Here is a 27,325-nt window from a genome sequence, read left to right on the forward strand (position 1 = left end):
CGCCACCTAGCGGCGACAGGGGCGCTCTCCCGGATATGAGCCCTCTTGGTACTCGCCTGCCTGTTAATTTTTTTATTCCCGTGCATGACATTGTTAGTTCCTTGTGTTGACGCAGAGCGCTGTCTGCGATAAGACCGCCACATATCTGGCTTGATAGCAGTATCGGAGCAATCACTGCAACCTTTGTCGACTGGTGTGCCAGTGGGTAGATAAGTTTCACGAAGCGCTGCGACGATTTTTTTACGCGACGTTTCCTGGCTCACTTTTGTTGGCAGCATCTTGGTCCAATGAGTGTTGCTGCTTCTGCGTCTTGAGAGAAAGGGTATGGAGGTGTTTCACTGTCATCAAAAATAAAGAAAAAGCGGATGCATAGAAAATTTTCTTTCACACATAGGCGCATCTTCGCATCAGTCGCTGAAAACGTAGTAGACTTGCTTCAGGCCACGTGGTGATTGCCTATTTGGATAGATGCCGCTGCGTGTTCCACTTGACGAAAGAAGGCACATTGTGCGTTTATTTATAGAGGGAATACCTCAGCGCGAAATCTGCCGCCGAACCAACAGGAGCCGGACTGCCGTGAATAGGATTATTCAAGCTTTCCGCGACGATGACAGATTCACAGATATGGAGCGCAGTGGGCGTCCAAGGGCCACGACTGAGGAAGAGGACCGCCTGATTACGGCCGCCATCGTGGCTGATCCTTTTCAAAGTGCAGAGGATATCCGAGAAGCGCTCTCGCTCACGGTATCGTCTGAGACTGTAAGAAGAAGGCTGAGTGAGCTTGGCCTGCAGTCTTTCGTAGCAGCACAGAAGCCCTGCCTCTCAGACAGCCAGCTACAAGAACGACTCATGTTCGCTACAGCAATGAAAGATTGGACAACAGAGAAATGGGGCGATGTCATCTTTAGCGACGAGTCAACTTTTTCCACGCGCTGGGACCAACGAAAGCGGGTTTGGCGTCCACTAAACTGCAGGTGTGTTTACAGTGTATTGGCAGTTAATTCACGAAGCTAATTCTGCATCACAACATGTTTCACGTAAAATGAGCTTTTGGACATTATGAGATTTTTCTGTAGTGGTATTATGTTGAAAACATTAACGATTGTTTCATAGTACTACTTACTCTGAAGCTAATTAAAAGCTGCCAGTGGGTCTTTCAGTACTATCTAATGATGTTTGCACGTTTTCTATTGCAACTCTATAACAGCATTATAAAGTTCATACGCAAGAGGAGTCACAACATTTTTAGACGCGCCGCTGGAACCCAATTGTATGCTATTTCTTGCAGATATCTGCCTAATTACACACAGAGTGTTCTATCCAGTGGATGGTGTTCCGTGAGCGTGTGGGGAGCAATCAGCAAAGATGGCCTTGGTCCCCTTGTGCGTCTGGAAGGGCCCTTCACTGCGTCACGGTACTGCGACGTCATCACTAGACACCTCGTTCCGTATGCGCTGGACGGTCCCTTCAGCGACGGCTGCTATTTTTTTCAACACGACCGCAGCCCGATCCATAAAGCACGTATCGTCCAGTCATTGCTAGAAGAACATGCTGTTTGCCAGCTTGAGTGGCCTCCATGTGGCGCCGACTTGAATCCCATAGAAAATGTCTGGGGCATGTTGAAGAAACGGCTGTCCACACGAGCCAACCGCGGCCGCACGGCCGATACGCTGTGGCAAGCGATCGCACAAGAATGGGAAAGCCTGCGCGGTCAACCGGAGATTACTGAATCTTTGTACGAGTCGATGCCCACACGCATCAATAAGGTGCTAGAAAACGGCGGACATTTCACTTCCTACTAGATCATTGAGAGACCTATGTTTCATGACACTTCTGTAAATGTCTTGTGAATAAATTCATCCCCTTCAAACACGAATTATGATGCACTGTCTGCAAATGCGTAAAATGCGCATGGCATCATTTCAAGACGCTCACTATTACATTCCAAGAAAGAAGACGAAGCAATGTGCTGTTTTGTGCGAGTTTCAGTGAAAAAAATTAATTAGCGTATAACTCATTATCTAATTATTCTGAAATCCGTCAGCTTCAATGCTTGCATAAAAAGAATCAACTATTAGGCCCGAAACGCATGCACACTTGCTTTTTCGGTTGTATTCGTGTCGACCGGAGAAAAAAAATACTCTTGACGTTGGTCTTGGAACGCGGCACGTCGAACGATTGTCTAACATGGTAGTGTCTCCAGCAAAGTGATCATTTGCAGCAATACGCAGGACAATGAAGTTAACTGACCGCTAGTTGTCCCATCAGGAAGCGGACACGAATGTGCACACTGAGTTTTAGGTCATTTGAAGAAACACGTGGCGTGGGACGCGCCTCCGAAGTTCGAGTCCCCAAACGAGGACGCCGTGTCGCAAAGGGTTATAAAAAGAGTCATCGCACCCGATTATTTCTTATTTTTCTAAATGTAACCACTATAGCAGCCCGGTGGTTCGGGCTTTGCGCAGCAAAACCTGGGCGCAGGCGATCAAATCCCGGCCGCTACTGTCACTTAGCGATGGGGGAGGAACGGAAAAATTCTGCCTACTGACTAAGCATCTGTGTCCCATGGCTGCCTCACCGCTCACTCACGCACTCACGAAAAAAAAAAACAGCGTGGCTACGCGAAAATAGAACTGATAACAGCCGAAGAATACGCTGTCCGATTACTTGTACTGATATTCTGCTCTCAAAATATAAGCAAGTAGCCCTGGCTAACAAAGAGCGCGTCACGTTGAAAGAGATAGGTAGAAAATATTTGCGCACAGTGCGAAAATAGACAGGCCATAGATTTAAGGAGGGATGCGTCTTCAACGTAGCGCTGCTGTCGATCGCTGGTGACGTAGCGGAAGTGTCGCGAAGAGGCTCTTGGCCACGCGCTCGCGTGGTCCGCAAACTTTTGTGGTTGACTGTACGTCATAGACCACAAGGGACCAGCTCTACTGGGCCGGGAGTGGCTGCACGTCGTCCGGCTGGAGTGGGCGAAAATCTGGATCCTGAACAACATTACAAGGTCAGACACTCCTACTGCTATCAGCGTAAAAAAGGGGCTAAACGTATTGCTGGCAAAGTACCAACCCCTTTTCAAAGACGAGTTATGCACGATAACGGAAGTGCGCGCTGAACTTTTTCTTAAACCTTATATGAAGCCGAGATTCCTGAAAGCCAGGAATGTTCCGTTCGCGTTGCGAAAACCTTTCGACGCAGAATTGGCTAAAATGAAATTGGGAATTATATCACCGGTTACGACGTCAGAATACGCTACGCCTGCGGTACCCGTAATCAAGCAAGATGGTAGCATATGAATTTGCGGAGACTACAAGACGACCGTTAACCCGTGGCTTGATGTCGACCGCTACCATTACCGAAGGTGGACGACCTGTTCGCAGCCTTGTCGGGATGGAAGTATTTCTCGAAAATTGATCTCAACCGGGCCTATCAGCAAGTGGTCATGTCTGAGTCGTCAAAACAATACCTAACGTTGAATACGCTGAAAATATTGTTTGCTGCTAATCGACTCGCATTTAGATTTTCGTCCGCTCCCGGAATTTTCCAACGAATAATTGACACCATGATGAAGGGCTTACACGGGGTCTGCTGCTACCTAGACGACATTCTGGTGACTGATAAAAATGACGAAGAGCATTTCATCAATCTGAAGGCTGTGTTAAAACGACTTCTTGAAAGAGGCATTCCTGTCAAAAAAGAGAAGTGTTCGTTTTTCCAAAAGGACCTTCGCTACCTCGGACACAGAATCGGCGCACAAGGCATCTCGGCAACGACGGAGAAGGTTGACGCACTCCTCAAGGCTCCAGCCCCTAAAGACAGGCAGCAGCTGCAGTCGTTCCTGGGAGTCGTCAATTTCTACGGCAAGTTCCTTCCTAACCTAGCAACGGTGGCGCAACCATTTTTCAGGTTGCTACGTAAAAACGCCCCGTGGTGCTGGGATGAGCGTTGCCAGGAAGCGTTCGCCAAGATAAAGTGCTTGCTAGTCTCTCCAAGGCCAATTCACATAGGTCGCGAAGCTTCGGGCGAAAAGCGGTTCAGAACCTATTGCCAGCGACATCAACAAGGGGAGTTATGGGAGTTGCAATTGAAGCGTGACTAGTGGAGGAGGGAACAAACACTGATAAAAAAAAAACAATTTTTTGTCAAGGGCGAAGCAATTTCTTATACTGTTTAAACGACATTTATGTCCCAATCAATTCTGATTAGCCGCAATATGTAAAGAAATTATGACAGTGCTTTTTTTATACCTTTTTCTCAGCGCCCTCTGAAGAAGGGGCGCATGTCGTAATCATACCATGCAGCCCTTGTAGTGCACGGAAGGCGCGCTCGTAAAGTTCGTCTGCTACGACACGCCTCCTCGCATGCTTTGGTGTTTCGCTCCTGCATGCGTTCTCTGAATTATTGTGGCGCGAATTTACTTTTTGCTGAGCGTGGTGTTGCGAGGTGCGTTTCATCGTGGATGAAAGTGCTGAACACTGCGTCCAACGGGCACGGCGTCCTACGGGACGACGCGACCAACAGTTCACGCCGAACGTTTTCCTCGATACCCGCGGAAACGATGTGCCGTACAAGGATGCAACAGCAACGACCGTACGGCTGGCGTTTCACTACACCGGTTTCCTCTCTATTCCACAAGGTGAGGCAAAACTCTATTACTATCAATGCCTTCCTGTAGGGTTGTGTAGAGGGATGCCGTGGTGCTTTGAAAAATTTGTGTGAAACTTCTGTTACTTTACAATTGGCGCTACGTTGTGGCCTTAGTTTTGGCTCGGAGCTTTTGGTGTCAACTTCCCCAGCGCTTCACCACCTATTCAAATAGCTTAAATATTGTGCTTCAGTCAATTAAAATTCGCATCGCTTTAGTTCTATATAAAAACAACGCTCCAAATCGTTATTACTGTGCTTAGATGCACAACTAGGCCGATATTTTGTAGCGATGCCTTTCATGTAATAATGCCTTTTTGCGCTTATCGCGCTTTGTCAGTGGTCGGAGCGACGGTCCGCTCGCGCTATCAACGGGATCAGCCGGAACAGACTGAGCGGTGGATGATAAGACTAGTATAGAATAAGTAATAATGCCTCGCTACAAAATACCGGCCCTAATCTCTCACACGCAGTACTTCATGCTTTCACTTTGTGCTACAGCCACATCTTTCCTGCCATGGGTTCATCATTTGCTGTCATCACCCTGCTTTGCGTTGATCTAGTTTTCTCTTTTGTTTCTTCCTTATTCACCAGGACATTGGCCTAAATAATGCTACATGCTACTTTGAATTTGCAGGCGTGAATCCTGCGTGAAATTTTGTAGGAACCCATGCCTGCTAGATAAGACGCCGGGACAACTACGGTCGAGAGTAGTGTGCTCGCTGCACTTTCATGAATCAGCATTCCTGCGGCCCGGTTTACTTCGTCACGACGCAGAGCCTACAATATCTCCTGTTATCAGTAAGCAAATCGCCAAGCCGTCTTTCGCGCGACAATAGGCATGCCTGTACTATAGTCGTTCGTAAAACAGTGCTTATCTTTAATAGAACAAGGGGAATGCATGGACAGAATTGATCTAGTGCATTCCTTGGTATAAAATCATCGTATATTTTACTACACCTTTATGGCAGGCACCGGATCTGACACCCATGGCGACAGGTGTGTTGAGGTTGGTCAGAATCATCTCCAGCCTTCCAAAATTGAAGGTGACTTTCATTTTAACATTACACGTAGTTGCATATGGCATAAATAAATTGTCCACATTACGTTTGCAGAGTCCAACTTGTCAGGCCACGTGAGCTCGTTCATCTCAGATGGTGTCTCGCCAATGGGCTGCCAACCAACCACCGTGAAGAAATCACCTAGTGTAGGAGGTAATTCCTTGCCTATTTATGTTAAGGACATATATAAGGAGCGAAGACACGACTGTTCCCTTAGTACCCGAAAAAAAACTGCAGGGTGGAGCACAGTAAGGGACCAATGTGATCACACGTACGCCTGTCCTCCACTTGGACGTGCAGCCTCTCCGCAGGAAGTCCCACGTAATTCCTGGCGCAATGTGCTCTCTGTGGCACTCTCCATCACTTCTTTCTTCCTTTTTTTTCTTTCATTTTTTTTTGCTGCGTGTTTGACACACTGAAATGCACCATATTATGTCCCTCATTCGCAGCACACCGTGGCTACATGCAATTGGAGGAGGCTGTTCCTGCACAAGATGGCAGTGGTAACGCCGCTCCCCAGGTGCCATCGATTCTTGAGCCAACATCCTACCGGCTTGCTGAAGGCAGCGCCTCGGTGAAGCAGTTCTCTCGTGTAGAGGGTAACCTTGCCTTTTTATGTTAAGGACACATATAAGGAGCGAAGACACCACTGTTCCCCAACAATAGGTTCCCTAAACAAAATTGCAGGGTGGAGCACAGTAAGGGACCACTGTGATCACACGTACATCTGTTCTTCACTTAGAGGCGCAGCACCTCCGCAGGAAGTCGCTGGTAACTCCTGGCAGAATGTGGTCTCTGCGCCACTCTCGTCACTTCTTTTCTCTTTTGTTATCTCTCCAGGTTTGACAAGCTAAAATGCCCCATATTTTCTCCCTCCTCCGCAGAACAAGAGGATTACATGCAGTTGGAGGGGGCTGTTCCTGCACAAGAGGCCAGTGGTGACGCGGCTCCCCAGGTTCCGTCGGTTGCACAGACTTCTCGAAAATGCTCTGTCACTGGCACAGCTGCTGAGGCTTTCCGCAAATGTAAGTATATTTACATCGTGTAAAATAATATTGGGCGCCAACGCGCCCTTTAAATTTTACAAAAGTGTAAGGTAAAAGCAAAAGTGGAAATTTTCTTACGAATGACATCACCGAGTTAGGATTACAAGACATCTGTTGTTGCGGTTGCCTGCTATCGGCTGTTTGTCTTCAGCTCCCTTAACTATTATACTGGTAAAGTATTGCAAAAATGTTAAAAAATCTATAGCGCTGCACATGAAGTCGCTAACGATATGAAAGCAATTGAAAGTCATCCAGAAAAACAATTCTCTCGCAGATTTATCTAAGGCTAAAGATGTAAAAACAGAAAAGATATTTCTGTTATGCTTTTTGTGCTCGTCACAGAGGGTGGGCATTAAAATAAGGTCATGTTTCACTGCTTTGTTAAATATTTCTCTATCTTCAAACAATAACTTTTATTTGGTCTCACTGTGCTGAGCACTGATTCATACAACATGAAGTGTGCAGCAGACATGTCTGCTTACGCGCCAAGAATGACTTGCCAAGCGGAAATACGCAGAAACATTCGCACAAGTTCATTCAACGGTGTAAAAGTCAGCCGGGGCTGCAGTAATCAGCATCCCTTAGCGTTACACAAATAGCCCTCGTAAAAAGCTAAATACAATCTGGTCATGCCTCAAAGCTCAGAACTATGTAAAAATTAGCCAGTATCACATGCTCATCTTAACGGTTTCTAATATACATTGAATATCTATGAAGCAAACTTTTTGAAAAACCCACATCTTTCCACACCCACAGCGCCCTGTACCAGTGAGTCCGAGGCTCGGAGAAAAACCAAGGAGCTCAAGAAAAAACTGCGGAAGCAGCGGGATTTTAACCGGAGGCTGCAAAGAAGACTGCAGAGGAAGCGTCAAGCCTTAACGATTGAAGAAATCGTCCGGAGCGTCCGCTTACACGTGTCTCCACCTGTTGCTGCACTCCTGGAGGCTCAGCTGAGGATGAAGAATGTGAGCCGGTTCGGTCGCCGATGGTCAAGCCAGAACAAATCCTTTGCCTTAGGGCTCTACTTTCATAGTCCGAAGGGTTATAGGTATTGCAGGCGACTTCTCAGGCTGCCATCAGTGCGATCCTTGCAGTTATGGCTTCAGCGTGTACCACTAAGGGTTGGGTTTTTCCCGGAAATCTTCGACCTTATAAAGAGACGAGCGGCTACCTTTTCCATGAGTGACAGAGCCTGTTGCATTGTTTTCGATGAAATGCATATTAAAAAAGAACTTTCATACAACCCCTCGCATGACAGGTTTGAAGGTCTGGAAGAGTATAACGGTTTTCAAGGCAATAACCTCTGCAACAAGGCTCTTGTCTTCATGGCAAAAGGTATCCGAACGCCAAGGAAACAACCTCTTGGTTATTTTTTTGCCTATCGAGGAACACCCGCAAGCATTTTGAAAGACCTGCTTTTGCAATGCTGCAAGTCCCTTGTGGACGCTGGCTTGCAACCAGTAGCGGTAGTCTGTGACCAGGGAAGCCAGAACGTGTCCCTTTTTGCAAGCCTAGTCACCACCGAAGAGCCGTATACAGACATAGACGGAAGGAGGCTCCTTTTCTTTTCGATGCTCCGCACTTACTTAAATGCCTCCGAAACATGCTATTTAAGTATGATTTCAGAATAGGTGGTCACCTTGTGAAGAGCAGTTACATTAGGCAGGCGTATGAAAAGGACCGCACGCATGAGATCCGTTCGATACCAAGGCTGAACGACAGACATTTTAACCTAACCTTTGCATCAAAGATGTCTGTGAAATTGGCTGCACAAGTTTTCAGCAACCACTGTGCTGCTGCAATGTACACCTTGGTCACTTTTCAGCAGCTGCCCGCTGAAGCAATTCATACTGCACGATTTGTAGAAAGGATAGATCGTTTGTTTGACTGCCTCAACAGTTCACAGAGAGCGGCAAAGACACCTTATGCATCTGCGATGTGCAATGGCTCTGTCCATAGAGAGTTTCTGACGGAATGCATTGCAGTATTTGAAAACATGCGAGTAGTGGGTTGTCCGAGGCAGCCGCCTTGTATACGCGGGTTTTGTTTAACCATGCGGTCTCTTTTGATGCTCTATGATCATCTCACAATGAATTATGGATTTTCTTATGTTCTCGCCAGGCGATTAAACCAGGACGCACTTGAAAACAGCTTTTCGACGATAAGGTCCAAATCAGGTGCGAACACCAACACTACAGCTGGTCAGTTTCAGGCCGCTTTCAGGCATCTTTTGATCAATAACCTGTTCAAGTTGTCTGAAAACTCTAACTGCGCCGAGGACATGACAACAGTCTTGGCAACTCTTCCTGTCGGCATTTCGGCACCGTTTCCGGCTCTTGGTATCGGAAGCACAGTCTCGCTTAGCATGACAGATGATTCTTTCTCGGACGAACTTTCGGACATACAGCAAAATAACCTAGTTTATTTTGCCGGCTGGTTAGCGGCGAAATTTTTGCGGTCCCATTCGTGCGTCAGAACAACCCAGAAATGTAGCCTGAAGGTAGAATATGCGTCATTTAGTGAGGCCAATCAAGTGCTACTATATTTGAGCGTAAAAGGTACTGCGGAATCTGACTTTGGAAGTCTCTCAGTTCCTTCCCCTCCATTCGTGTCTTTTGTTGAAGGCTGCGAAAATGTTTTTCAGGAAGCCATCGGTAGCCTTTTCTCCATGGAGAGAGTAGGACATACGTTGTGTACGCGTCTTCATGAGAAGGTTGAAAAGGCACTCACCGTTTGTGAAGAGGACGTTTATAATGCCTTGTTTTGCCTCTTTGCCCGAATCAGGTTGCATTGGTTTGCACGAAAAAGAAATGTTGAATTTCAATGTGCACAAACGAAGCGTCAAGCTAAGCAACAAGTGCAAAGGCTGAACAGTTGAGATTTCTCAGGGTATATTCCAGGCGGTGAGCAAGGTGGTGAGTCTCCTCACAAAGAAGGCAAACTTATTTGAAGAAAAAAAAACTTTGGTGCATAATTCGAAGGCGTAAAATGGGAGAACGCCATATGTGGTACTATAATATGAGCAGTAAACTGTGTACACTTTCCATGCTTTCTCTAAAAGGTAAAACTTCCTTTAATGTCGACGTCCATGTCCTATGGTTTGTGGAGGTGGCCCTTCACGGTGGTGAAGTAGAGCGACACACCTTGTTTCTTCTTTCTTATCCTGGATTATCCTTCTTAGCGCTGACCTCGTGGCCTCATGCAATTATAGCTCGCCAGGTAGCATTCTTTTGTGGCATTTGGGCGCAGTAAGGCTTGCACTGTTTCGTGCGGTACTGCTTGCAATAAACATTCGCAGATGCACCAGTAGCGATCTCCTCTTGTGAAAAAGAAGAAATTTTAATTAATGTGTAGGTGGAGTTCCCCAGTAGTAAAGGAGGGATACATGGCAATTCCTTCCTCTTCGTTTCTGTCCTGCCTTCCCATTTTACCATGGTCTTTATTTAGGTTACAAATTTCAACTCAGCCTCGGTTTATAGATGAGTGGCAAGGCGTGACGTGATGTTGTCATAGTGCCGTGACCACCACTTAGCATCGGCGGACTAAGGGAGGAGTAAAACCTCCGGCTGCTACATTATGAAACACAATTTCCAGTTCACTCGGGTCATTGTACATTTAATGTTGTTATAACTTTTTTGCAAAGCACTTTTGGATTTTCGCTATGGAAGCCGGCGGATATCAAAACTACTACGGGAGTGAGTCTATACACATCTCTCTGCAGAATATAGTCTTTTTTTCTGGTACACGCTCCTTATTTTAGATTCCCATTAGGACATGTTTCATTTTATGATTGATTGACTGATTGGCGACTGACTAAGTGTCGGCAATTCTGTCGCCCTCTTTTTTATAAAGGCATAGAGGTGTCAGTAATCAGACAAAAAACGGCGTAACTTGCTAATAGCAACCACTCGGCTGCTTATTTCGTCGGGACTCTTGTTCTTCCGCCTTAAATATCGGTGTGTACCAGCCTTCTTGTCATTTTCCATTACAGCATCCTTAGATGCAATTTAGATGCAACTGTATGCATAACAATGGATAGGCAAATATGTGCTGGCGCGTTCACGTGCTTCTTTTCCTGCGATCCTGAAACAAAGGCGGAATATTGGGTAATGCTTTTAAGGGGTTGAAAACACATTGCTTTGTTTTGAAACCCTGTAAAACTCACCATACTAACAGAAATAATGTCCATACTGGATGTCAATTGAACTCGTTCTAACCTGTATACCTGCCGATCAAAAATTTCAAAAGGGTATATTACTAGCAGATGGACAAGCGGAAGGTCGATTTTTATTTTTGAGACATGGACCCTGGTGTGTGTATATTTCGGTTAAGTTAATTTTCGAGGCATTTTCTCTTGTTTTAAAGCAGTTGTTATTGAGACGTTGATTGTGCATGTTGCTATGGGCAAGTCTAATTTATCAGCGCGTGATGTACGTAGTGTAGACGCACTTTTTCTACTTATTGCCACAGTCGGTGCTGACTGTACAGTGTATTAAAATTGTGTTATGAATTGTCAATTGTCAATGTTGTCATAATCTTTCGCATGAATACGCGTTATTTTTGCTTCTTAGAATTCAAGCCCACAAGCCACACAAGCAATGTACACCTTAAGACACCTGCGTATCTGCGAAACATAAACTAAACAGCGCTATAAATATTAGGTACGCTGCTGAGGCTAAGGATGAAATCTCCTAGTAAAACCAAGGCGAATTAAACGGCAGTATGCCTAAACACCACTGTCGAGTCATGAGTCTATATTAATTTAGTCATTAGAGATGGAAAGCTGACATTGACTTGAAGCGGACTCAAGGTGCGGACTCACCAAGGACTTGCGCCGGTTGGCAATCGGCGCGATTCCTTGGTTGTGGCAGGCCTACGAACTGTTTTGAGGTCAATTTTTCGCGCCAGTGCCAACAGTATGACGTCACTATTGTACCGGACATTGCGTCGCATCCGCTTTATTTTTTGTTCCGCCGGAAGTGTTCCCACCACATACAGATGGCGCCAAGCCCCATGAGCTGCTGAAGAACCGCCATGTTTTGAACGTATGGGCTTCTATGGAAGCTTCGCTACCAGTTTACATATACCTTGGTCTCTCCGCCGACTTTGGCGCACTACGACCCGTGCAAACCATTGCAGCTATCATGCGACGCATCGCACTATGGTTTAGGCGCTGTTCTTTCTCATGTTTTGGATGATGGCAGCACGAAGCCAATCGCTTTCGCATCGCGTACCTTGACCGATGCCGAAAAGAAATACAGCCAGCTTGAGAAAGAGGCCCTTGCAATAATATTTGGTGTTAAGAAGTTTCATTTCTACGTTTACAGTCGTTCGTTCACATTAGTCACCGACCATAAACCGCTTCAAATAATCTTGGGCCCAACAACCGCCATTCCGACAATCGCAGCAGCGCGTTTGCAGCGATGGGCTGTCACATTGTCAGCTTACCGGTATTCACTTATCTTCAGAAAATCAAGCGAGAATGCTGAAGCCGATTTCTGTTAGCGCCTGCCGCTATCAATTGTGAAATACGAAACACAAGAAAGAGAGGAAACGTTTTATTTATTGCGGTTGCAATCAATGCCAGTTTCAAGCCAGGACATTGCTCGAACAGCTCGGGACCCCTTGCTCTGTAAAGTGATAGATTTCATAAATTTGGGGTGGCCGGCGTCTGTGACTGAAAAAGATTTGAAGCCTTTTTTTGATAGACGCAACGAGCTCACAGTTCACCAAGGCTGCATCATGTTCGCGATGCAAGTGATCGTACCGGCAAAGTTACGCAACTTGCTGCTGGACGAACTCCACGAAGGGCACCCAGGCATCGTGCGTAGCAAGCAACTGGCGCGCAGCTACGTGTGGTGGCCGTCCATCGAGGCGGACCTCGAGCATCGTGTCAAGGCCTGCGTAAGTTGTCAAGAACAACGTTGCGAGCCGTGCAAAGCGCCCCTGCATCCTTGGTCTTGGCCGACAGCACCATGGCAGCGCGTACAAATAGATTTTGCTGGCCCCTTTTTGCACACAATGTTTCTTGTAGTCATGGACGCGCACTCCAAGTGGCCGGAAATGTTTGTTATACACTCGACTACGTCGGATGCTACAGTTGACAGATTGAGAGAGCTGTTTGCACGGTTTGGTTTCCAAGAAACCATTGTCACTGATAACGGCCCCCACTTCACTTCCGAAGAGTTCAAGCTTTTTATAAAAGAATTGGGCTGTCGTCACGTGCTTACAGCACCGTATCATGCCAGCTCAAACGCAACTCGCCCCATCGACAACTCGCCCCATCGACAACTCGCCCCATCGACAACTCGCCCCATCGCCAACTCGCCCCATCGCCAACTCGCCCCATCGCCAACTCGCCCCATCGCCAACTCGCCCCATCGCCAACTCGCCCCATCGCCAACTCGCCCCATCGCCAACTCGCCCCATCGACAATTCGCCCCATCGACAATTCGCCCCATCGCCAACTCGCCCCATCGCCAACTCGCCCCATCGCCAACTCGCCCCATCGCCAACTCACCCCATCGTCAACTCGCCCCATCGCCAACTCGCCCCATCGCCAACTCGCCCCATCGCCAACTCGCCCCATCGACAATTCGCCCCATCGACAATTCGCCCCATCGCCAACTCGCCCCATCGCCAACTCGCCCCATCGCCAACTCGCCCCATCGCCAACTCGCCCCATCGCCAACTCGCCCCATCGCCAACTCGCCCCATCGACAATTCGCCCCATCGCCAACTCGCCCCATCGCCAACTCGCCCCATCGCCAACTCGCCCCATCGCCAACTCGCCCCATCGGCAACTCGCCCCATCGCCAACTCGCCCCATCGACAATTCGCCCCATCGCCAACTCGCCCCATCCTCAACTCGCCCCATCGCCAACTCGCCCCATCGCCAACTCGCCCCATCGCCAACTCGCCCCATCGCCAACTCGCCCCATCGCCAACTCGCCCCATCGACAATTCGCCCCATCGCCAACTCGCCCCATCGCCAACTCGCCCCATCGCCAACTCGCCCCATCGCCAACTCGCCCCATCGCCAACTCGCCCCATCGCCAACTCGCCCCATCGCCAACTCGCCCCATCGCCAACTCGCCCCATCGCCAACTCGCCCCATCGCCAACTCGCCCCATCGCCAACTCGCCCCATCGCCAACTCGCCCCATCGCCAACTCGCCCCATGCGACAACAAATGAGTCATCAGCAAACTTGTTACTAGGACGACGGCTGCGAAATCGACTCGACATTGTCAATCCAGCGGTGGGAGGAAGGGTTGCATATAATGAGTTCAAGCAATCCGTGGCTCGCCCACGTCGTGATCGTGACATAGCAGTCACTGACCAAGTGATGGCTCGCAATTATCGAGGCAGACCAAACTGGGTCCCTGGTGTTGTTGTGGGGCAGTCCGGCTCTGTGTCTTTTACCGTTCGTGCTACTACACCCAGAGGCAGTTTCACCTGGCGTCGTCACAAGGACCGCGGATACTACGGATTCGGACCGCGAGGCATCTGACCAGGAGGGATACGAGTTCCCGGTGTTTCCACCAAGCGTCGACCCAGTGACATCCTCCGCTCCTACCACCAGTGGTCCTGCCGCTTCGCAAGAGATCCAGACGGCGGGTGCAAGACCCTACCCGACTAGAGACCGTCGACCGCCGGACAGATATCAAGCTGGAGTTTAGCTTGTTAATTTAGCCAATATAAAAGGGGAGGGACGTGGTGTCCGGCATATCGCCGCAGCCGTTAATGGGCAGGTGCGCAAAACGAATAAAAGGCGTGCGCCGCAACCTGCGCGGGGGTTTATCTCGACCAGCCACGCACTAATGTGGCAATAAGCGTCGCTTCGCCCCTGGAAACTTGTCTGCTCCTTCGCATGAACCGCGCAACACAACAATTACTTCCACCGTGACACAGCTCGCCAATGCATGTTAGTCGGCTCAGCGTAACCCTTTGCTTCCTTTCTCCTACCGTGGGTAGCGTGCCCATTCTCCAAGCTAGATTCGTCCAGCGATGATAATTAGTGTATCGCGTAACAAAACCAGGTGACAACCTTTTCTTACATCACCGTTTCCAATATATTTTGCTCTGTAAACGGGTCATGCCAATGTAAAACTAAAACAAGGAAATTGGTACCTTTAGGTTTGCTGGGAACTATACCGAAAAGTTGTCTGCAAAGATACCTCGCCGTGTCCAAAGCCTGTGCAAAGATACCTTGCCAGACCTGACGCTGTGCAAAAACATACCGTGCGCTCGATGGAAAGACATGGGCATCTCGGCAGTCATTGATCAGGGCATCCTATGCACTTCCTCTGTCATTGAAACAGCCACCAAGAAAAGAACCAAGACCACTGCGCGAATCATGGAGGTGAAGAATTCCCGACAAATACGCGAAGAAGTGGCACCGGACAACATCTCGGACTTTAAAAAAATGGGTTGAGTCGCTGAAGCAGGACGTGACCTCTGCGACGCGCGAAATGGAGGTCACTCAAGAGCAGCCGTCGACCGATTCCCGCCTCCTCCACATGTGGGAAGCACACGAAGGCCTCATGCGCAGGTGGCGGCGTCAACGGCACAACAGGAAGCTTCGCTGTCGCATCATCAAACTCTAACGCGACATTGAAGCCCACAGCCCCACGCTCGAACGCCAGCAACAGGGCGATTTGCAACAGCCTGAATGGCCAGATGGACTGTAAGAAAATGCGGCATCCGCTGCGACACCTCTGTTGTATAGGAAAGAAGATGATGATGGTTGCGGGGGAGACATGAAATAAAGAAGATGTTCAGGCATCGGATTACGTCAAATGTAGTAAAATTAATTGAGAGGCTTATTCACCTTCGTATCATGAAATTTGTAAACGATAATTCAATTCTTAGTCCATATCAGGTTGGTTTCAGGGCTGGCTGCTCTATCTGGCATGCCCATGTCGACTTAGAAAGCCGGATACAACTTGCCCGACGTCATAAGCAATATGCTGCCTTAGTGATGCATATCACTAAGGCAGCATATCGCTAAAGCATATGATACCGTGGAACGCACAGTTTTAATAAATCGGCTAACATCTTGTGGTGTTCCTGGTTATATAATAGCGTGGATTCATTCACATTTAAGTGAAAGCGAATTCTACTGCTACAAAAGCGGCTTTTCGTCTTCTAGGTGCAAACAAACGAGAGGAGTACTGCAAGGTTCAGTCCTTTCCCCGGCGCTTTTTAATATTCTCATGAGCGCAATTCCCCATCATGAAGAAGTCACAACTTACGTTTATGCAGATGATATTGCGTTTTTCGCATCTGCAAATGACATTCATACGTTATATCAACGACTGCAAACTTACCTTTGTGCCCTGGAGAGCTGGTTAGATGTTAACCAGTTTCTACTCAATACCATCAAATGTGCCATTCTCGTTTTTCCGATAAATGACTCAGTGCATATCTCTCTCTCTTACCACTTACAAGACATACCACAGGTAGAACCGGTTACGTAGCTTGGAATAATTTATAACTCATCTCTCAACTGGCGGCCACACATAGATCATGTGACTGGAAAAGGTACCCGTGCAATTGGCATTTTGCGTAGGCTGAGCAATCGTCGAATAGGATTGAGAAGAGAGACACTGCTAATGATATATCGCATGTACGTTCGCCCTGTATTAGAATTTGGTTTCGCACTCTTCTCTGCAGCTCCAGCTTACACTTCCCGCCCTTTGATCCACTTAGAAAGAGAACCATTACGTTTTTGCCTAGGGCTTCCTAAATTTGTTGCAAATTCGGTTCTTCATCTCGAATCCCGTGTCCCTCCACTTTCGTGTAGGTTCCGTCTTTTGACAGTACAGACGTTTTTGAGAATTCACGAATCACCGGTGCGACGTTCTCAAACAATATTCATTTCCCAACTTGATTGGTTTTTTTTGTGTAAACTGGCCTTGTTCACATACTCCTCAAATTACATTCACGCAACACTTACTTGACCCTTTGGACGTACGCATCTGTGATGTACTTTCGATTCCTGACAGATCTGTTACCACGTATATTCAATTCGATGACATATTTCCTAATAATTCAAAATTACTTCCACATAGCATTCTAGATGGTCTATTACAAGATCATCTGCAGAGCCTGCAAACAAACAACGTTATTGCGACAGATGCCTCACAATGTGAGAAAAAATCAGGTATTGTGATATTTTCTCCTATTCCCGATTGGACATTTTCTCTTCGGCTGCCAGATTTTATACCCATATTTTAGCCGAATTCATGGCGGTGGTGATGGCTCTACGCAAATTAGACCCATCAATTACGTCTGCCGTGATAGTCACTGATTCATTATCATTGTGCTCATCCCTCACTGCTTCTTGTGACTCTCACGTATTGAGGACGTTTCATTCATTGATACCTAGTTATTTGAGAAACTTGCGTTTAATTTGGGTGCCTGGCCATAAAGAACTTATCATAAACGAAATAGCAGATTCACTAGCCAAGGCATCGATAACCGGACCAATTTTCCGTATTGTCCTTTGACTGCTCATGTCACTGCTGCTAGATTTCGCAGGAGTGTCATTATGCAGGCAGTGTCAGGCTCTGCTCTAACCAATTCTTTGGAATACAGACATCTTCTATACCCTTGGCACAGAGACTTTTGCCAAAGCCGGAAAATTGAAGTGGCCATCACGAGGCTGCGCTGCTGTATCCCTACGTTAAACTTTTACTTACACAGGTCTGGTCTAGTCCCCTCACCATTATGCTCATTCTGTGGCGAAACGGAGACAATAGACCATTTATTGTTGTCTTGTAGGCGTTTTTCTGCAATAAGGAAAAGACTACTGGAAATCCCGCTTCGCAATATTGGCCTAGATTTATCGGAACCTGTAATTCGATCTTTTGGAGCCTCTATTATTTGGTTCAGCCACAGAAATGCTTTCTTGGCAATCCAAAATTATCTCATTGAATCAAATCGGTTACCATGCTAAACTTATTGTCACCTTTCCCACCATAGTTTTCTTTTATTCATTTATTTCTTTTTAGCCTATTATTATTTAGGTTTTTTTTCTACTCCTCTCACAAAATCTTCCTTTCTAATCTCCAGTATTCTATTCGTTAATTCCCTTGTTTTTATGCATCGAATATAACCACCCGATTCATGGCCAATCCCCCACTGTGGGTATGCGCCACAACCACTCAGGTCAACAACAACAACATCATCGTTCCTCTGTGTTCTAAATACAACATATTGGCGACGAGATTTCAACCCATGGAAGAGCAAGATCACTGGTGATTTCTGCTGCATCACCACAATGAGCATTCCGGGATTGCAACCACCACCGCCTTTCCTGCCTTCGCCTGGTCATCCGGCTTCCCCATGGGACCAGTGGAAGCAGGCCTTTCAGACGTACATGATGGCTTTGGAGCTTCAGAGCTTCCATCTGAACGCCGAAAAGCTATCCTGCTCACAAGTCTTGGTATGGAGGGGCAGCGGATCTTCTCTACACTGAAGCCAGCGACTTGCAGTCTGGCTCTGCTTGCGCTACTAGTCCCTCGATTACAGGTGACACCGGGTCGACGAATGATGCGCATGATTCTGCAATCGCCCTGCTTTCAGATCATTTCAAGCGTTCAGTCAACGTCATCGTGGCTCGACAACGGTTCAGTCGCCGTGCTCAGCATGCAGGTGAGACAGCGGAAGAGTACGTCTCTGCTTTACAAATCCTCATTGCAGACTGCAATTTTGGAAGCCTCGCTGATGAGATGCTCCGTGATCAGTTTGTCTCGAAAACGACGAATCATCATTTACGTGAGCGGTTACTTTTTGAGGGCTCATCACTGACGCTCTCACGAGCTATAACAATTGCGAATCAGTACGAAGAAGCCGTGGGTCAGGCTAAGGAATTTTGCGACGATGCTTCAGTTCGTCACATTAAAACAGCGCAAAGCTCTTCTCGGTCTTCTGAACAACCAAATGAACGCATAACTTGTAATAAGTGCAAAGCCAAAGCATCTGAGCATCCCGTGCAAGGTACCACGAATCTTCGAGCTTGCTATCGTTGTGGAGCGACTGATCATCTTGAAAACAGTCCTGCATGTAAGGCCCGCAAGCGCAGATGTCGTTGCTGCAAGAAGATTGGCCACTTAGATTATATGTGTAGGTCGTCTGGATATTCAGCTAAAGTTCGACAAGTTGATGACGACGCTAGCTCCCAGAGTAGCGGAAAAACAGTTTGTGTTGTCAATGGAAACAAGCATGGCGTTTACGCATCCGTCGCTGTGGAAGCTCGCCCTATCTTGTTTCTAGTTGATACGGGATCTTCTGTCGCCATTCTGGCTGATGAACTCTATCATCAGTTATTTGCAAGCACTTACTCCTTGAAACCTACCTCAGTGCAGCCTTTCGACCACTCCAAGTCAAAGATAAGAGTTCGAGGATGTTTTGTCGCTTCATCTGCGTTTCAAAACAGAACTGCTTGTATTCTTCTGTGTGTTGTATCTGAAGGCACAACTGTACTGGGCTTAGGCGCCATTGTGGTGCTACAGATAAATATTGAAGGTAAATCGCTTCAGTGTCTTGCATTGGCCTCCAGCATTCCTACATTACTAGCTGAGCTACGTTCAGAGTATCAATACCTCTTTGACAAACAGCTCGGACTTGCCAAAGGATTCAAACACAAAGTTAAGGTTCGTGATTCCGTTCCACCCGCTGCCAGCAAGCTCCGACGGCTGCCGTTTACCCTTCGAGAACAAGTGTCGGCTGAACTGCAGAAACATGAAGCCCAAGACATAATCGAGCGCGTTGACGCCTCTCAATGGGTTTCTCCTATAGTGGTTCTTCGCAAGAAGGGTGGTTCAATACGAATGTGTGTTGATCTGCGAGAGCCCAATAAAGCTATAATTGTTGACAGCTTTCCACTACCACAGACAGACGAGCTGCTGCACAGCTTAGCTGGCACCAAGCGATTCTCGAAGCTGGATTTGTCGTCTGCCTACCATCAACTAGAGCTCGATCCTGAGAGTCGTGATCTGACTACCTCCATCACGCATGACGGGCTTTTTCGTTTTAAGAGAGTATGTTTTGGCTTGGCTTCAGCCCCGTCAGCATTTCAAAAGATGATGCATCTCATACTGAAAGGGTGCAAAGGTGTACTTTTCTACATCGACGACATTATCGTATATGGTCGTTCTCGAGAAGACCATCTTTCAAATCTTCGCATCGTTTTGCAAGGACTTTCTAAAGCGGGCCTGAAACTCAACCAGAAGTGCGTTTTCGACGTCACGGAACTAACGTTTCTGGGACATGTTGTGAACGGCAAAGGACTATTTCCACTAGCGTCATCTATCCATGCGATGAAAGAAGCTCCGGCGCCTTCAAGCATCAATGAACTTCGTTCCCTGCTTGATCTGGCGGGATTTTATTCCAAGTTCGTTCCCCATTTTTCGGATGTTGTGGAACCCTTACGGGCATTGCTTCGAGGCAACGAGCCATTTGCTTGGACGCCAGCTGCCGAAGAGAGTTTCGTCCGTTTGAAATCACTGCTGACAACTTGCAAGGTTCTGCATTTCTTGGACCCGAACCTACCCGCCATCGTCACGACCGATGCCTCCGGGTATGGACTGAGCGCTGTGATGCAACCAGATAACAAGGGAATTCTACAGACGGTTGCCTTTGCCTCCCGTACCTTGAGCTCACAAGAGAGGAAGTACTCTGCAGGCGAACGTGAAGCCTTAGCATGTGTTTGGGCCTGTGAACATTGGCACGTGTACCTTTGGGGCCGCCTCTTTGTCTTGTGAACCAACCACAGTGCTCTTGTCACCTTGCTGTCAACCAAAGGTGCTGGACATCGGCCATTGCGAATTTCACGTTGGTCAGCGCGACTTCTTTGTTACAACTACGCCGTAGAGTACCGTAAGGGAAGCGATAATGTAGAGGCTGATGCGCTCTCTCGACTGCCTTTGCAAGGAGAAACTAATGAGGTTGCCGAAGATGAGTTGTGTGAAGGCCGAAGATGAGTGTGAAAGGCCATTAACATACGGCATAACCACCAAGTTCTTTTTTATTTGACTCGCACTTCGCGATCCCCTCTGTTTTTCACTTTCAAACGCTTGTGTACAGATTCAGCCACTACAGCGATCAAAGTCCTTGGATAGCCTGCCGCTAACAGTCTCCTCTCTTGCTGGGAGGCACTGTCTTGCATTAGATGCGTACAACTCTTTTCCACCGCATTCGACAAGCACAAAAGGCTATGCCACACTTGACCAGTTTCGAGTGAGCGGATTGGTACGTTAGCAACGTCTTTTGTAGCAACGGTAGCATAGTCCAAGAACTAAAAAGACGTTGCTACCGTACCAATCCGCTCACTCGAAACTGGTCAAGTGTGGCATAGCCTTTTTGTGCTTGTCGAATGCGGTGGAAAAGAGTTGTACGCATCTAATGCAAGACAGTGCCTCCCAGCAAGAGAGGAGACTGTTAGCGGCAGGCTACCCAAGGACTTTGATCGCTGCAGTGGCTGAATCTGTACACAAGCGTTTGAAAGTGAAAAACAGAGGGGATCACGAAGTGCGAGTCAAATAAAAAAGAACTTGGTGGTTATGCCGTATGTTAATAGCCTTTCACACCGATTGAAAAAGGTTGCGGCAAGAAACGACGTCAGATTGGTTTGTTCTGCGCACTTGGCAGCAAGGGTTGCGGCAGCGAGCAAGCAGCTAATTCCGTCCCCATACTTCGTACAGGTTGCAATTCACGCCTGCTGCTATCGACGGCCTGGTGGATTCAAACGGCATCTACTGGAGTGACGTCATCTACCGGTTCTTGTCACAACTCAAGCGCGCTGTTATCTACACTCTCGTGAAGTCAAGCGACATCTACCGGAGTGACCCTATCTACCGGATCGCCTACAAAAGGGGGTGTCCGTGCGCCAGCCTGTCACTTGGCAGCAAGGGTTGCGGCAGCGAGCAAGCAGCTAATTCCGTCCCCATACTTTGTACAGGTTGCAATTCACGCCTGCTGCTATCGACGGCCTGGTGGATTCAAACGGCATCTACTGGAGTGACGTCATCTACCTGTTCTTGTCACAACTCAAGCGCGCTGTTATCTACACTCTCGTGAAGTCAAGCGACATCTACCGGAGTGACCCTATCTACCGGATCGCCTACAAAAGGGGGTGTCCGTGCGCCAGCCTGTCACTTGGCAGCAAGGGTTGCGGCAGCGAGCAAGCAGCTAATTCCGTCCCCATACTTCGTACAGGTTGCAATTCACGCCTGCTGCTATCGACGGCCTGGTGGATTCAAACGGCATCTACTGGAGTGACGTCATCTACCGGTTCTTGTCACAACTCAAGCGCGCTGTTATCTACACTCTCGTGAAGTCAAGCGACATCTACCGGAGTGACCCTATCTACCGGATCGCCAACAAAAGGGGGTGTCCGTGCGCCAGCCTGTCACTTGGCAGCAAGGGTTGCGGCAGCGAGCAAGCAGCTAATTCCGTCCCCATACTTCGTACAGGTTTGTCTCCTATAAACTTGTGCATTTCCTAATCCATCGTTGCCGCTGCCTTGTTGCCACAAGTGTCTATTGTGTTTGTTTGAAGATGCCGTCGTGTGCTGAGCTAGCGAAAGAAATAGCAACACTACGTGCCGAAATGAAATCGATGCAAGAAAGTCTTAGCATGTTTAATGGACTGTATGAATCCGTGAAGGTACAGAATGAGACCATTTTGAAGGAAAATAAGTTGTTGAAGGATGAAAACGCAAAGCTGTCTCAACGTCTCATGTCCCTAGAACAGTATTCTCGCCTGAACAACGTTGAAGTAAAAGGCATTCCCGTGACGGAAGGTGAAAACTGCCTGGCTGTAATACAAACAATTGGTGAAAAGATTGGCTGTCCTGTCGTCCCCTCCGACATTGACATTGCTTATCGTGTCCCTGCAAAAAAAGACAAGAACATTATCGCGCGATTCTGTTCAAGGTCGAAGCGAGCTGATTTCATTAGTAAAGCTAAAAAAGGCTAAGCTCACCACATCAGCCATTGGATTTTCGCGAAACAGTGATTCCCCGTTTTTCGTGAATGATCACCTCACGCCAGAGAACAAGCGACTTTTCGCGCAAGCTCTCGAATTGAAGAAGACCAAAGGATGGCGATTCCTCTGGACTAAAAACTGTGTGATCAAGGCCAGAAAGACTGAGAGCAGCCGCGTTTATCACATTTCTGGCGTAGCCGATCTGGCTATCTTTACATAATCAGTGCACGTGCACTCCAGTTTTCCGAGGTAAATCCTCACAATGGATAGAGGCATGTTTTCGTGTGATAAGATGAAAACGTTGCTACATGACAAATCACCCAAATTTTCATTCATTCACTGCAATATTCGAAGTCTGCGCAAGCATCATGATGACCTTTTGAACTTTCTTTCTTTACTTAACCATAAATTTTTTTCTTCTTTACTTGTAAGCTTGAAAAGCTTTGCATGAAGGTCTCGCCGCACAGTTCGCGAAAGATTCCGTGCAATATCAAGCATGTCGCGAAGCACGGCACGTGCGACACATGTGTAGTGTACAGTATTCCTTTGAAATGTGGTAGGCATTACATAGGACAAACCGGTCGCTGTGTGAATGATCGGATGCGTGAGCGTGCGAATCTAATACCCACAGGCACAGGAGGTAATCTTCTACTACATTGTAAGGAGTGCGGCTGTTATCCCATGTTCAGTGACGTTTCAATCTTGGGGAAGGCTAAGACTCAGCAGGAAAGAGAGTTGTTAGAAGCTTATCGAATCTATAAACTTGGCCCCGAGAAGTGTGTAAGCGCGCCATCTGTGCTCCTTACCAAGAAAGAGCTTTTATTTCTTGATGAGTGCAGACGTGTATAGATAAGATGATGACCGTGTCTTTATTATGTTGTGCCTTGCGCATGTTCAGTGCGGACTTGGGGGACGTCGTTTTCATGTATGAAGTTAAGTTGTTAGTCCATACACCTTCCTGTCACTTTGTCTATGTCTTCTTCTCGATTTTTTCTACTTTCAAGTTTGCTGGCATTCTCCAAGTATAATATGTATTGCAGCTCGGTCGAATGACAGCTTGCTGCATAACGGCAAAATACTGTTTGGAATATGGGCAGGCTGTGGTAACGCAAGTGTACAGCGCCAAGGTTAAACGTTGAAGAGACAAGGACAAGGACAAGTGCCAACTTGCCCAACCAGCCACCCTGTGGTAGCGCATTTGTTTAGTTTACCGCACGCACACTTGCAATTTCTTTGCGAAGCATTGCATTTTTAAATTCGACAGCCATTACCGCGCATTTATGTGTGTTGAGTACCCAGAGATCGGGGGCTCTGATACACTGTTATGGAGGGTTTGCAGATACTGTGAGTTTTCGGAACCGTGGCGGCGATGCATACAGCCGGTGGTGGTACGTACATGAACGATCGCTTCTTTGTAGTAGAAGATGTGGCAGTTAACAAGAAGAAGATGAACCAAGGGACCCGATGAAGCCAACAGATAATGAAGGCGACGAAAGCATAGGAGACGCTATTTGTAGTCTTAATGATTAAAGGAAAATGAAATTGACGAAAAGCCAACTTGCCGCCGGTAGGAGCCGGACCGCGTAATGCGAAGGCTGTACGTTTCCCTCCCATTGGCGGCGTGTTGTTTTTTTTTTTTGTCCAATTTCATTTACGCTTAATTTTCCCGTCTGCTCTTCACTTAAAACTACAAATAAGTTCCCCTACGCTTTGCGTGGCTTCAATAACTGTTAGCTTCATATAGAAGGTGGAGAAGTGTACAACAAGATATTTCTATGCCACTTTCTCCATTCTAAATCTGCGTTCACTTAACTGACGGTTTCAAGATTGTCTCCTCTTCCTTCTTTTTCCTCAGAATGTGGCATCACCGACATATAAAACAAGGCTTGGGGCGCAAAACTAACTCGATAACATGTTTGCTCGCCTCGGACGGCAACGCCGGGCTACTGCTGCGGCAGTGCTAACTTAGTCGACGAGAGGCTCCGTTCAGGGAGCAAACCGTAAACAGGACGCAGAATGACGACGGCGAATGCGACACGCCGCCCGCGAGCTTGCGTGGTCTTTCGTACACATTGTGGCAAGTTAGGCGACACCTCTGTAGTGAGCGAACAAAAAAGAGTCAAGCGAATGCGCAACCTTCGAGACGGCCCTTTGCACCCCGACACGGCGATACCGCCAGTGCGCGCGAGAGCGGACTCTCGATGCGGTTCCCACGGGCCGAAATGGTAACAGATCGACCAATGGCTGACGTTCGCTTTTGAACTGCTCTGGCGTTGCAATCTGGCCCCTCAGTGCCGTGGTTACAACACAATAAAGCCACTAGTTGCGGAACATCGCCACACGATGACGCTTGAATCTCCAGCAGGAATTTTAGGAGACTTGCCCGACTTCCTTCGCGAAACCAACCTGCAGGGATGACGTGGAGTTCAGCGAGTGCCTGTTATATGTGCGTTACAAGAAGTGAGAATAAAGATATGCTATTAACGCGCGTCTAAATAGCAGTGAGTCTACCGGGATACAGATTGTAGCGCCCCCGCGTAGTGTTTCCGCTAGCGCCAGCAGATGAAGCACGAGTGGAGCTCAGTAGTGCAGCTTGCCTACACTGTCCTCAACTGCGCACGAAAGCTGCGCGTCCTGCAGCCACTTGATCCTCTGGAAAAGCGCCACTACGTACGCGGCAGACGCTACACGGACTCGTCACGCTTTGCCATGGAGGCTAATGGACAAGGTAAATACCCTGTTTACCTAAGTTGCGGATATTTTGTCTGCCAGTACAAGTTAAAAAAGAGAGAAATCTGTATCGTCTGCTTGAAAGTTATTTTATGCGTGCACAACCCGCTCGCGGCGTTCACCATGCGAGTGTATGTTTTGGAAACGCGTGTTTTCGCTACCCGCCTCCGCTAGGTGTTTGGACTCAGAGTCCCGTGACTCTTCAATACAAACTATCTTCCACTCTGTACGCAAATAGGTCAGCACAACATAACTGACACGTGGCTCACCTTAGGGCATTGCGAAATGCGCAACAACAGTAACTTGCTCCTCTTGGATATTTCGTAGGGGCACCGCAGCTGTGAACGTTAGGTTCCATTGCTGTAGTTCGCTGATGAAACATCCGCATTCAGAGTTGACAGCCTGTACACTGGTACAGATGTGCCGCGCACCATTTCAGTGACTTTAGCGAGTCGAATTTTATGGCCCCTAGGCTACTACGCTTACATTGATTACGCTGTGGTCATCGATTGTGTTGCGCAAGGCAGCAGTCCGGAGAAGACGTCCATGTTGCAGGATACACCCATGGTAATTATCCGACCAGGGCGACCGCGTAATGTGAAGGCTGTACGTTCCCCTCCCATTGGTCGCATGTTGCTTTTTGTCCAATTTCATTTACGCTTAATTTTTCCCGTAGGCTCTTCAATTAAACCTACAAATAAGTACAAAATGGCCTTTGCAAGCTGTGAAACGATTGCGCTCAACAATCGTTTTCGTCTTGATTGTGTCGTTCCTTCATGTCCGTTTAGATTATTTCATCTGTGCAAGATAGACGATATTTGCCACCAGTTGTTATTTTCTTGTTACTCCACTCGTGTCTTGCTATTCTTACTTTTTTATTCAATCACATGTATTATGCTCCAAACCAGCGATGGCTCGACAGTTATCTTTTACTTAAATATCTGTGACCGCCACGGGAAAATTCAGAAGGGGTTGTGTAGTCCTACCTTGGAGAAATACACACAGGGAAACTCGAATGAAACAAAAACGACATACAGAAAACAATTCGACAAGATTCAGCATGCAGAGTATGTGCAGGTAGATGGGGCTGTTGTCCGTCCACACATAATGTGTAAGCTTTCTCACCAAAATGAATTCGAAGGCTCCTGTCTTTTTCCTTTGTTGTATGTATTAGAGGTACTGCATAATTTTATGCTCAACATTGTTCAACACTTTATGTTCAACATTGTGTTCAAGAAAATTTCACGCCAGCAATGACTCACATCGACAAGGAGTACTCAAATAAGAGCCGGAACGGATGGCGCCCAAGAACACGCAGGCTGTAGCTTCTCAGTCAGTTCATAAAAAGGTCGCATATAGTCATGTTCCTAACGTTGGTTTGCCTCGGTAAACAGTGCTGTTAACGTACTCCGTGTGACAAATCGCTAGAAGCGCCCATATTTGAACTCACAAAAGCCATCCACTATGTTACAAAACATTCGCATGGTCCGCAGTTTCAAACCCTGGTCATTGGCTGCTGTTTGACGGCTCTCCGCTAGAAGCAGTGGTCTATCTTTCGGAATCAACAGTTGCGTCAGTATGTGGAAGCTGCCAAGTCTCGCAAAAGCTAGCGCAATATTCCACAATATTTTTCATTATCCACACCTAAAAAAATGAGCCAGCTGATGTGTCATGTACTAACCACGGCCATAAGGTTCACGTTGCTTTTTGTCACAATAATTTGTTTTCTGATTAATTTATGCCGAAGGCCATCAAAGAATGAAATCACTTGCCGATCTCCTTCGTCACCATTCTCAACGCTTCCGTATTTAGATATTCCATTGAAGAATATCGCATGTACTAAC

General features: G+C 47.4%; 3 protein-coding genes across 3 annotated transcripts in view; all 3 read left to right on the top strand.

The window, feature by feature from the left end:
* The first annotated feature begins 8,360 nt into the window (after positions 1 to 8,360).
* LOC119443762 (uncharacterized) lies at positions 8,361 to 9,654 on the top strand. Its single transcript, XM_049664976.1, has one exon. The coding sequence runs from the start codon at positions 8,361 to 8,363 to the stop codon at positions 9,633 to 9,635; it is 1,275 nt and encodes a 424-aa protein (XP_049520933.1). The 3' UTR covers positions 9,636 to 9,654.
* A 2,854-nt stretch (positions 9,655 to 12,508) lies between these two features.
* LOC119443722 (uncharacterized) lies at positions 12,509 to 14,437 on the top strand. Its single transcript, XM_037708431.1, has 2 exons — positions 12,509 to 12,661; positions 14,204 to 14,437. The coding sequence occupies exons 1-2, from the start codon at positions 12,509 to 12,511 to the stop codon at positions 14,435 to 14,437; spliced, it is 387 nt and encodes a 128-aa protein (XP_037564359.1).
* A 10,700-nt stretch (positions 14,438 to 25,137) lies between these two features.
* The window catches only part of LOC119443723 (forkhead box protein E3-like), a 52,136-nt gene continuing 49,948 nt past the window's right edge, over positions 25,138 to 27,325 (top strand). The window contains 1 exon segment of the mRNA XM_049663208.1: positions 25,138 to 25,479. Within this exon segment, the coding sequence (XP_049519165.1) occupies positions 25,314 to 25,479 (166 nt within the window). The 5' untranslated portion in view covers positions 25,138 to 25,313.

This window comes from Dermacentor silvarum, chromosome 3 (genome assembly GCF_013339745.2).
Source record: "Dermacentor silvarum isolate Dsil-2018 chromosome 3, BIME_Dsil_1.4, whole genome shotgun sequence".
Classification (NCBI taxonomy): Eukaryota; Metazoa; Arthropoda; class Arachnida; order Ixodida; family Ixodidae; genus Dermacentor; species Dermacentor silvarum.